Source organism: Rutilus rutilus (genome assembly GCF_951802725.1).
Source record: "Rutilus rutilus genome assembly, chromosome: 18".
Classification (NCBI taxonomy): Eukaryota; Metazoa; Chordata; class Actinopteri; order Cypriniformes; family Leuciscidae; genus Rutilus; species Rutilus rutilus.
The window spans coordinates 19,997,305-20,009,511 of NC_140231.1; the positions used below are offsets into that span (position 1 = coordinate 19,997,305).

At 45.1% G+C, this 12,207-nt stretch overlaps 3 protein-coding genes across 3 annotated transcripts; all 3 read right to left on the reverse strand.

Annotated features, from left to right (window-relative positions):
• Positions 1 to 22: 22 nt before the first annotated feature.
• Positions 23 to 1,145, reverse strand: LOC311276772 (uncharacterized protein; the record flags this gene model as incomplete). The annotated part of the gene is made up of 3 exons (XM_084386667.1): positions 23 to 145; positions 441 to 494; positions 589 to 1,145. The coding sequence occupies 3 exons, from the start codon at positions 1,143 to 1,145 to the stop codon at positions 97 to 99; spliced, it is 660 nt and encodes a 219-aa protein (XP_084242793.1). The 3' UTR covers positions 23 to 96.
• Positions 1,044 to 5,886, reverse strand: LOC311277644 (uncharacterized protein; the record flags this gene model as incomplete). The annotated part of the gene is made up of 7 exons (XM_084388013.1): positions 1,044 to 1,173; positions 2,556 to 2,735; positions 3,414 to 3,526; positions 3,616 to 4,151; positions 4,843 to 5,332; positions 5,397 to 5,507; positions 5,597 to 5,886. The coding sequence occupies 7 exons, from the start codon at positions 5,884 to 5,886 to the stop codon at positions 1,148 to 1,150; spliced, it is 1,746 nt and encodes a 581-aa protein (XP_084244139.1). The 3' UTR covers positions 1,044 to 1,147.
• Positions 5,858 to 8,088, reverse strand: LOC311276771 (uncharacterized protein). The gene is made up of 5 exons (XM_084386666.1): positions 7,867 to 8,088; positions 6,964 to 7,762; positions 6,625 to 6,843; positions 6,273 to 6,530; positions 5,858 to 6,189 (listed from the first exon to the last, which is right to left on the reverse strand). The coding sequence occupies exons 1-5, from the start codon at positions 8,077 to 8,079 to the stop codon at positions 6,155 to 6,157; spliced, it is 1,524 nt and encodes a 507-aa protein (XP_084242792.1). The 5' UTR covers positions 8,080 to 8,088; the 3' UTR covers positions 5,858 to 6,154.
• Between the last annotated feature and the right edge of the window lie 4,119 nt (positions 8,089 to 12,207).

The following is a 12,207-nucleotide window of genomic DNA, read 5'->3' on the forward strand; positions in this document are numbered from 1 at the left end:
GCTCTGACGGGTTGTCCCACAGAGTGACAATCTCATCTACTTTCTCCTGAGTGACGAAGCCCTGATGGCACAGCTCAACCAGTCTGTTTGCCAGCTTTATGACATGGTCATACCCAGCTTGGCCATCTGGTCCCACACTCTCCACCTGGGCATCAAAAGAAATGAATACACATTGCAGTTGAGCTCCAAATTCAAGGGGCTCGTCAAAGCTCAAGTCCTCAAACCCCTCATCCCCCTCCTGGTCCTCATCCCGAAGCTCATCTGGGGTGTCAGGATCTGCAGCAAAGTGTTCCTCAAATGCTCTATTGGTTTTGGAATACAAGTATTGCACATCAATGAGCTCACCTATAGAAAAACAGAGTGCGTAACGCTGATGTTTTAACAACACATGGGTGAAATACAGCTGCTAACCATAAGTAGCATGTGCATGGCCACAATACCTGTGTATACGCCCGGGCTGGTGTAATCCTGAACCGCCTTGAAGGTCATTGTGCCTTTTGTACAGAAAAGACAATAATTATCTATGTGTGAAAATGATAATGAATATGAAAACAGATGCAAACATGAACAATTAATTAATGAACCTACCACCGGGAGATTGTGAGTTGGTTTATGCTGGAGGACAGCTGTCGCATGAAGGCCCCGTACAGCTGGTGGCTCTCAGAAACAACACCTGCTGCGAACCGCCGCATCAGGTGCCAGATGTCAAGACGAACCACCATCTGGGCCCACTCGGGAAACATGGCAGCAGTCTTGGATCCGCCGACGCTAGAGCAACAGTCTCGGTCCACGTACATGAGTTCGGGGGGTGGTGCGCCTGCGAGTCGGTACCGCTCCATAAGCCCAGCCGCCATACGGAGCAGGCCCTCGCCCTCACCAGCAGTGAGAACGCAGTTCAGGACCTGCCCATGCTCGTTGCCCACATCCGTGGCCCAGGCGGCTGTGTCGGAAGCAGCCCCGGTGAAGGGGACCTTTGGCATTTCCGGGAGTGGTGGCAATTGTGGCCGGATGTTTCCAGAGGTCATGAAGTGCTGGCACTCGCCGAGGTACTGAATGGACCGTCGCATCCAGACTTCGCTGTGGCTCTCACACAGCTTCCTGTACAGCTGAGTTGCACTGTTCCCCAAAGAGCGCTCCCTCAGCATCACTACAACCACAAGGTCACAGGAAAGCCTGGAGAAATAGGAGATTTTTTTTTTTTTTAATGATGTAAAAGTACCTTTTTTTTTTTAATGATGTAAAAGTACCTTTTTTTATAATATATATATATATATATATATATATATATATATATATTGTTTATTGAATTTTTCTTAAGATACAAATATAACAAGACATCAACCCCCCCCCCCCCCCCCCCCCTATAAAACAGGACCATACTATAATAAGGCAGATTTGTGAAAAGAAAAATAGCAACAACATTATATAATGTATAAAATAACATTTCCAAAAGATGAAGAGGATGACAAAAAAATAAGGTTAAATGTCCAGAAAGTTACACAGTTACATTGTTCCTTGTAATATAATAGGGCGAAGACAAGGTTCCAAAGCGTCCAGATATGGGGTCCAGACTTTGTAAAACTGGCCTGTTTTTCCATGTAACAGTGCCGAGTACCGGCGTTGGCCATAAGGGGGCTGTCGGAGGCACTTTTCTCCCGCTCCCGCTGGTGGCTGATATATATTGATATATCATAATATACTAGTACTACACATTCACTATTGAAATATTAACGTTAACAAATTAACATAACGTGACACAACAGGTAAATAAATAATGACCCCAGGGTTAGCCCCCTATGCATTGGCAGCCATTAAACAAACAGGCTTATTGTTAATGCATAAAACATACATTTAACCTTTTATATTTTGATATCACGTGGTGATATTATAATCTTAAGGGTCTAAAGATACTAACTGTATGGTCTTTTCATAATTTAATTTTGTTTTCAGAGATCGTCACATGTTGTAATTAAACTGTAGCATCCTAGCTACAGTCCCATTCATTTCCAATGCAATGCATAACATTACATGCTAGCGATCTCTCAAAAATGTATTTAATCTTTGATCAGACTACCTGGTTATCTTCCTTAGACCCTGTAATTGTTAGATGTAGTTACTACAGTTTGGAGTCGAAATTCCAAGTGTAAATATGGTTTAAATGTGTAAACAGGACGCCTGACGTTGACGTTGACGTTAATGTTAATTAACTAACGTTATCTTTTAAATATCAAAACCAGCGATTGACGGCAAGACGTAACAATACATCGACAAATTCCATGTCAGTACATTGTCTTCCCAGAGTACTTTTACAATGTTATATCAGTACATTCGTAATATTCAATTTATTTTTGTTTTACTCTGCTATGTAAATACTATGACAAACGCTCGATAATCCGAGCTGCTGATTGGCCTAAAACTGAAAACGCTCGATAAACGCTCGATTATCCGAGCTGCTGATTGGCCTAAATCTGAAAACGCTCGACAAACGCTCGATTATCCGAGCTGCTGATTGGCCCAAATCTGAAAACGCTCGACAAACGCTCGATTACACTAACCGCTGATTGGCTGGCATCCAGAGACCATTGCTGGGCATAGAGAGGAACCTGATGGATGTTCTCTGTGGGCCCCCTGTGCCCCCCAGAGCCACAGTGAGCGCACAGTGACCCTGAACTCCAGGGTAATGCTCCCCAAACCCCAATGGGGTCGTTTGTGGGGTTGTGGGATGCTTGTACAGCCTAAAAGAGACAAATTGTTGAATTTGGCATAGTCTGGGGGCGGATTTGGCAGGGTGCTTGAGACTTGCATATTAAGTAGCCATGTGCTTCCTGAGGCATGCATGTTAAGTAGCCATGTGCTATTGTCACAGTATCATTTATCATATCATAAAATATGCACAATATATTGTTATATATGCAAAATATATTATATTGTATAATACATTGTTAAATAAGTGTATTAAATAAATGTAAATAGTAAACTGTAATATTGAAATTACGAATATCATGGAAAAGTTTATTTATTTCCATAATTCCATTCAAAACATTAAACTTCCATAGATTATGTTTGATTAACAGCTGTTTTCGTGGGTTTTATGAGCTGGACGCCCAAATTATGTACAAATAAACAACTAAACAACTAAATACTTGAAATTGTTTAAGTTGTGAACAGCGTTAATTAAGTCAAGTCCCCTTAATTTATATAGTGCTTATCACAATACAGATTGTTTAAAAGCAGCTTTACACCATGCAAAAATAATGCAAAAATAATTAAATATTCAAACTCTGCTTTAAAGCACCTCTAAAAAGACTATCAGCTCAAGTGTTGGATCAGTTCAGGTCAATAACTGTTAAGTTTATGCAAGAATTTTAATATAAACCCTACAAAAACAAAACAAAGTTAAGTTAGATTCATGCCTGGAGGCGCTGATTCTGGCAGCATCTCAGCGTCTCTCCTCCGTATGTACTTCTGCAGAGTTTCCATCTTTGTACCCGGTCTGGCAGTCTGCTTTTTCATCCACTTGATGAAGCTGAAATGGAGGGACACATAATTAGCTCAAGCTCCAACACTACACATTCTCTACTGTCTGCATCCTCTGTTAGAGATGTGAACACATACCCTTTTCTGTCGCGGTCCGTCGCCTCATAAAGGTCCTTAAATGACATGGTGGCAAATTTGCCAAATCCAACGACCACCTGGTCTTCCTGGGCTGGTGTGCCAAAGCCCTCTCTGACCCGGCGCTCACTTATGGCAGCCACCATGTCAGGAAACAGGCCTGCATACCTCAGCAACACGTCCTTGTTGCTCATGACAGCAGACTGGGTGGTGTCGCCGCCCTCCCGCTCCCGCTGATGCACGGCCAGCACCATGGATGTGTAACCAACATCATTGGACAGTAACCATTTAAAGGTTTTACCCCGGTACTGGCCGAACTGCAGGGCGCTTTCACTCAGCACAAGCTGGTGAATGGACGTGTCACCTCCCGCTGCTGCCACGCGAGCGATGGCCTCCTCCTTCACCCTCGCAGCAGGCCATGAGCGTCCCGGGGTGGGATTTTTCCTGTAGGCAGCAGCAAGAGCCGCTGCCTCAGGTGAGGGTTTCAGGGTGAGCTCACCAGAAGTCTCCCTGTGGAACTGGGCACTGTAATCCATCATCTACAAGACACAAAAGAAATAAATGACACAGTGCTGTTAAAACACTTACTAAGTAAATTAGTACACTTGTCAGATCTACAGTAGTGGCCAAAAGTGATGTCCAAGGGGACATTTGTGCAACATTTGCTTGTATTGTACCCTACAAGTTTAATTAAACCATCAAAATAAAAGGAATATGTTGGTTCAAGTATTTAATTTGGCAAAAAAATAATGTTGATCTCTAAAGATTAGGCTAAAGTTGATCTCAAAATATGGGTTTTGTTTCACTATGCCACTACAGTATCCGTTAGAACTTTAAATTGGAAACCTGTGCATGACCCTGCAAAGCTTTGCTTTCTGTCTCACATCCCCCCAGCCACAGGTCACAACTGGAGGTCAATTTCACACCCTGCTGTTACCTCACTCTTGCAAAGTATAACTGTACAACATGTATATAACCTCTCAGAATACTGATGTGGTTATGCTTTAAGTATATATGAAGAGTTCAGATGCAAAAGCCTCTAAGTGCCATCTGAAATTTTCTTATTGAATGATCATTTTTATCAAGCTCGTGTATATATATATATATATATATATATATATATATACATATATATATACATATATATATATATATATATATATATACATATATATACAATATATATATATATACAATATATATATATATATATATAAATAAATTATTTACACCAAAGGATTTTCTTTCTTTCTCCTCTCCTGCAGCCACTTTTCCACAGTGTGCTGTGGCACAGAAGAAGAAACTGCCCACCCTGGTGTGCCCAAACTCTTTTGATCTGGGCTGCCCACATCGACTACATGTGTACTTTTTGCGTTCACGTTTCTGTGGAGGGGGCAGCCCTTGTTTTTGAGCTGCAAACTCTTCTGCCTTCCTCTTTCTCCACAAAGTTGTTCTGCTCAAGGCAGAGAGGGATGCTGATGATGGGGCAGAGGGATGCTGATGGTGGTGCAGAGAGGGATGCTGCAGAGAGGGATGCTGCAGAGAGGGATGCTGCAGAGAGGGATGCTGCAGAGAGGGATGCTGATGGTGGTGCAGAGAGGGATGCTGATGGTCGTGCAGAGAGGGATGCTGATGGTCGTGCAGAGAGGGATGCTGATAGTGGGGCAGAGAGGGCGGGTGTTGACGCGGTGGGAGGACGTCGCTGCCCACGTCGTATGGCCTGACCTGAAAGGTCAGGGTTTAAGACAAACGGGAAAGGGGATCCAGGTGCAGAGGCCACTGACGTCTTCTGTTTGGCTACAGGAAGCAGGGTGTCAGACACCATGCTGATCTGAGGTAAGGGCACGCTCAGAGCCAGCACGTCTGCTTCCAACTTCTTCCTGTAGTTGTTGTACCTGTTTAAAATGGCACAATTAATAGAATGCACAGAATATGAGAATAGTAAAATTCATTTTATAGCTGGCTTTAAAAAAAAACTACTTACCAGACAGAAAGAGTCCGCTGATTGACCTCAAACAGCTGAATCCTTGTCCTTCCCCTCAGTGCTGGGCAGTTCCCCACCAGCCTCCGTATGGCCTGGTAGTCCTGTAGGATGGCAGCCCAGCGGTTCAATGAAACGCCCCACTTCACATTCCCCGCTGGATGAATGGAGCAAAGCTCCAGACATACTGCCTCTACAACTCGACTAATATTAGGCCATTGCGCAGGACCCGAACCCTGCCCCAGCACACACCTGTAAAATAAAATAGGCAATTTTGAAGCATAAAAAAACATATAGTCATCTGTATTATTAAAGCTCTGTGTGCAAATATTAACTTACCGCTTCAGGCTCCTCTTTCCATGGCAGGTGGAGGTTTTGGAGTGGGTGGCCTTGAACCTGCCCTGCACGAGTCTCTCCTTGTGTCTCGCCGGATGGGAAACCCCCTTTTTGTCACTGTCCAGCGGCCTGTCCCACAGCCGAACAATGCCAGTGGCTTCCCTATCTGAGACACAAGGCTTTTCTCTGAGCTCAACAAGGTACTTGGCCAGGTCCACCACTCTATCAAAACCCGGTGTCCCGTCTGGTCCTCTGCACACCTAACAAGAAGAAAGAAGAAGTTAGTATGGATGCAAAAAAGTCCTCCATATGATGGCATGGAAAGGGATGCCTGCATACATACAAACATCGTCTTGGGGCTCAGGTGGCAGGTCCTGGGAGGACTGAGAGGGTGACGGTGAATCCCGAGTCAAGCGTATAGCTTCCTTGGTGGATAATAAAGACAGAGTTGAGATGGTGTGGTCCTGCTCCTCTGCTTCATCGCCAAATCTCTCATCTTCTACATCCACCAAGTCGTCTGGGGCATCTGGGTCCCGCCCAAAGTCCTCCCTGAACTCCCAGGACTGCTGCGAACACAGGTACTCCACCCCGATGAGCTCGCCTGACAAAACAAAATGAAATAGAAAACAAGGTTCTAAAACAGACGCCTGTGCATTACAAAGAAAACAACAAAGCATGGCATTATAGACACATACCCGTATACTGTCCTGGCTTTGAATAGTCTTTTACAAGACTACAGCCAAGAAGACGCTGACTGAGCTCATTGAGGCTGTGCTGGAGCGAGCCACTGTAGCAGCGCAGCGGCGATGGGGCCTCGTGAGTAACCACCTCAGCAGCAGCAGCACGGTCCTCGTTCCACCGCTCCAAACCCTCAAGCAGATAAGCCTGGAAATTTTCCAGGTTAGCGCTCTTTCCTGATTTAAAAAAAAAGGAAACATTAACACTAATTTATAATTACAAAAGACATGAACAAGACACATTGAGACACACACAAAAAAAAAAACACACACATTGAAGTGGATGTGTATTCTTACCGGGTATGAAGCAGTTGAGGTGGTTGTGGAAGGACTCCAGGGAAGTGGACCCCCGAGCGCAGCGGTAGACAGGAAGAGTGACCCCTCCCTTTGTCATACTCCCTGTCTGGGTGTACAGCTGCACACCAGGGGGGTCCTGGATGCAGGGAAGATGGCGTCTTTGAGTGTCCCAGATGACGTCCATCCTCTCCTGGTCCACCAAGGGGATGCCCATGGTTTCCCTGGCGTCCTTGAAGGCCTCCAGCAACTCACCGATCAGCTGCTCTGTCTCTTCCACGCCACGTGTGCAGCGTCGACAGTGCAGCGCCAACTGTCGGGAGGTGAGCCTGCTGGTTAGCTGGTCCTCAGTGAGGCCTCTGATGCCCTGCCGTTGCTCCAGCTCCCTCATTTTTGCCTCCCTCAGCAGAGCCACATCTCCCTCATCCCAGACGAAAATGCAGGCGGAGAGCTTCGCCATGAACAGACCGTAGAGCGGGTGGCTGTCAGTGTGCAGACCTGCGGCGAAGCGCCGCATGAAGTGCCACGCATCAAGACGTACCACCACATCGCTCCAGCCGCTGAACATGGCACCTGCCCTGGAGGTGCCCACAGAAGAGCAGCAGTCTCTGTCCACATAAAGGAGTGTGGGGGGAGCGACTCCAGCCGCCTCGTACCTATTCACCAGGCCTGTGGTCATGGGCAGCAGTCCCTGACCCTCATGTGAGGTAAGCACAGACATGAGGACCTGTCCGTGCTCATTGCCCACATTGGTGACCCAGGCTGCGGTCCCAGCTGCAGCTCCCGCCAGTTTTTTGGCCACCTATTGTTGAAAAACAGAAAATTCAGTACAGATAACCTAAAAAATATTTATATACACCTGTACATACACATTTGGGTATATCTAATATTTGATTAATATGCTACCTTTTTTGTGGAGTCCATCTTCAGGATGGACCCAAAGACAGAGGTGACCCTGGCTTTGAGCTCACCATACCGGGACCGGATATCCTCTGCGTGGACATAGAGGAGCCACTTGGCAGTTGGTACAGGCGGCTTGGGTGGTGGAGGTGAGATGGGCTGTGTGGTGGTGCCCTGGAACCGGTCACACACAGAGAGGTATTGCAGGGACCTCTCCATCCATTCCTCACTATGCTGTTCACATAGCTTGTGATATAACAGAGACGCTGTTGCCGAGAGAGCGCTCCCTCATCAACTTTGCCACATGCATATCACAAGAGAACCTATTAAAACACACAGACAAAGGCAAAGTTTATTAAAGTTTCTTTAAAGTGTTATTTTTTTCCAGAGCAGAGGAAAGGTGCGTTGTTTCCCATAGAAAAAGACAAAAAACTGTACAGACTTTGACTTCTGTGCCACTTCTTCTGGCAAGACAGTATCGCAATGGCTGTCTGAGAAGAGAAGAATTGCAGCTGCAGACAATGTGGCTGATGTGCCCAGGACAACGGCCTGGAGGAGAAAGAAAAAGGAAAAGGCGATTTCCCTAGGCCTGCCGCAGAAAAGACCGAAAAAGTGTCTGTCCTTCATCTCCCTCAGCCAGTCCTCCACACTCTTACCCGCCGCGGCAGAGCAAAAAAGTACATTGCCGTAGCGGGTGTGTCCGGTCTCCCTCCGCTTTGGCTGGCCACATTTCCTGCACCTCTGTACTTGTGGCACGCCGGCCCGGGCAGCGACGACTGTTCCTGCCGCTTCCCTCTGCTCAGCCTTCTTCCTCCTCAGCCATTCAGGGTCCAAGCTGACGTCCTGCAGCACTCTGCCCGTCTGGGAGTACAGGTACTCGATGCCGATGAGTTCCCCTGAAGTACAACAACACAAATCGCATCAGTCAGTCTGGTACAAATATCATTCAGTGTGGACATGTGTAAGCGCGGTGGCTTGAGTGTTCTTACCGGTGTACTCCCTGGGCTTGGTGTAATCCTTGACCACACTCGTGCCAAGCTTTGGCAGAGCTGGTCAAGGGGGCCATTGTAGGAGCGGAGCAGCGGCCGTCCCTCCTGTGCCATGGACGCCGCCCTGTCCTCGTTCCACTGCGTCAACCCCTCCAGGAGAAATGCCTGGAAGTGCCAGGGATTGGCACTTTCTCCTGAGGAGGAACACAGATGTCTTTAGCAGTTTATTCAGTGCACACAATGTGAATGACAATGAGTCGATGACAGTGAAAGATTGACATGACAGTAAAACATGTGGTCTACCTGGAATGAAGTGGTTGAGATGCAGGTGGAACGACTCCAGGGACGTGGAGCCTCGTGCACAACGGTACACCGGCAGGCTGATCCCCCCTTGGTCAGCCTGCCCGTCTCGGTGTACAGCTCCACGCCCGGCGGGTCCTGGATGCCCTTCCGCCGTAGCCACTTGACAAAGCTGCAAGACAATGATCAAAGATTAACACGCATATCAACAAGTCACAGCACCCTGTCAACAGTCCACTGCCCTTCACCACAACAGGACTTGCGTCTGATGCTTCTTCTCCTTGGAGTCGTACAGGTCCTGCAGGGTGGCCTCCTTGTAGTCCCCAAAGCCAACAAGCGTCTTGCCCTCACACCCGGGCTGAGTGGCGCGAGCCCGGGCCTCCTCGTGCACCCGGTGGTATCTCAGCTGCTCCGCAAAAGCAGGGTGGGCGCACGAGTACCGGGCGAGTGCGTCCTTGTTGGCCATAAGGGGGCTGTCGGAGGCACTTTTCTCCCGCTCCCGCTGGTGGCTAGCAACCAACTGCTTGGTGTAGCCCACGTCGTTCTCCAGGAGCCAACGGAACGTTTGACCCTGGTACTTACCAAACTGGATGCTGTGGCAGCCCAGCACCAGCATGTGGTTACCAGGGTCACCGCCCTTCTCCGGCTTCTTGGCCCTCGCAGCAGCGGCGGTCCCGTGTGGCCCCTTAGCGGCGATGAAGGCCACCGCCTCATCAGAGGCACGCAGGAGAAGCTGCTGCGAGGCCGTCGTTTTTAGGTTAGCAAAAACCATCTCTACAATGACAAGAAATGACACAGCACAGCATTAAACGAGCATTACAGGTCAAACTACATGTTAATTGCCATATTAACAGGAATATCACACATAAGATTAATGATATACTAGTACTACACATTCACTATTGAAATATTAACGTTAACAAATTAAAATAACGTGACACAACAGGTAAATAAATAATGACCCCAGGGTTAGCCCCCTATGCATTGGCAGCCGTTAAAACAAACAGGCTTATTGTTAATGCATAAAACATACATGTAACCTTTATATTTTGATATCACGTGGTGATATTATAATCTTAGGGGTCTAAAGATACTAACTGTATGGTCTTTTCATAATTTAATTTTGTTTTCAGAGATCGTCACATGTTGTAGTTAAACTGTAGCATCCTAGTCCCATTCATCTCCAATGCAATGCATTACATTACATGCTATCTCTCAAAATGTATTTAATCTTTGATCAGACTACCTGGTTATCTTCCTTAGACCCTGTAGATGTAGTTTACTACAGTTTGGAGTCGAAATTCTAAGTGTAAATATGGTTTAAATGTGTAAACAGGACGCCTGACGTTCATGTTAATTAACTAACGTTATCTTTTAAATATCAAAACCAGCGATTGACGGCAAGACGTAACAATACATCGACAAATTCCATGTCAGTACATTGTAAAAGTACTCTGGGAAGACAATGTTATATCAGTACATTCGTAATATTCTATTTATTTTTGTTTTACTCTGCCATGTAAATACTGTGACAAACGCTCGATAATCCGAGCTGCTGATTGGCCCAAAACGCTCGATAAAGGCTCGATAATCCGAGCTGCTGATTGGCCCAAAGCTGAAAACGCTCGATAAACGCTCGATTATCCGAGCTGCTGATTGGCCCAAAGCTGAAAACGCTCGATTACACTAACCGCTGATTGGCTGGCATCCAGAGACCATTGCTGGGCATAGAGCATAGGGCATAGAGTAGCGCCTGTAAAAAATAGCTTCGCGCATGCCCAGTCGCGCGAACGAGCCATCCTTGAGACGCGGGTTCGAATCCCGGCCGAGGCAGAAACGTTAAAATCTGTCACGTTAAACATTGTTACGTTTACGTTATGCCTGTTTTACATGTCAATGTATAAATAAAAGTTACATGCCGTGTATTATTTGTTTCACCTTTTTCTTCAGTAAAATAAATATCAATTAAATATTTAGGCTATATTATGCCTATTTTATATCTCAATGTATAAATAAAAGTTACATGCCATGTATTATTTGTTTCACCTTTTTCTTCAGTAAAATAAATATCAATTAAATATTTATATAATGCCTATTTTATATGTCAATGTATAAATAAAAGTTACATGCCATGTATTATTTGTTTCACCTTTTTCTTCAGTAAAATAAATATCAATTAAATATTTATATAATGCCTATTTTATATGTCAATGTATAAATAAAAGTTACATGCCGTGTATTATTTGTTTCACCTTTTTCTTCAGTAAAATAAACATCAATTAAATTTCATTTGTTGTTGTTGATGATGTATAGATGCAGAAAACACCAAACAGCAGCAGTAGGCTACAGTGTGAAATAGATTATTTATTTTAAACTACAATACAGTACAACACAATAAAACCTGATAATGATAATCTATCTATAAATTACAGGAACGTCTGTCTGTCTGTCTGTCTGTCTGTGTGTCTGTTAACCGCATATCTCTCGAACCGTAAGTCCGATGGATTTCGAACTCGACAGGTGTCTCGCCACGGGCACGAGTAAGTGCAGTGCCAAGTTTGACGTTGTTTGGATGAGAAATGCTAAAGATATCGGTAAATATATAATTTTTAGAAGGTTGTGGTTTAAAAATAAACAATCTGACATTAGAGGGTTGTATCGGTCAAAGAAGCCCCAAGAAGGTTGTGGTTTAAAAATAAACATTCTGACAATCTGTCAGCTACACTGTTTACTTCTGAATATTATAGTCTGGTTCCAAAATGTGATAAATCCATTTTGATTAATTTGAGTAAAAATGTGTTTTCTTTACCAAGAAACCAACAATTACTAAAAACACACACAAAAACTGATTTTGCACGGGCACTTTGCACACTGCTCCCTGAATCAACACGCTTATTCATTTGTGGATGTAAACTGAATCTATATGTTAGCTATGCTGTTTACTTCTGAATATTATATTTCATTCTGGTGCGCTTAACGTTATCGCTACTGTGTAATAGCCTATGCTATTCACCAACTAAACATATCCTATTCAATGTGTTCACAGTCTCTTTCACGG

Coding starts and splice junctions, on each gene's coding strand:
- LOC311276771 (XM_084386666.1), bottom strand. CDS start 8,079: ATGGAGAGGTCCCTGCAATACCTCTCTGTGTGTGACCGGTTCCAGGGC. Junction 6,531..6,624: donor AAAGCCAGGACAGTATACGG/GTATGTGTCTAT, acceptor TTGTTTTGTCAG/GCGAGCTCATCGGGGTGGAG. Junction 6,190..6,272: donor TGAGCCCCAAGACGATGTTT/GTATGTATGCAG, acceptor TCTTCTTGTTAG/GTGTGCAGAGGACCAGACGG.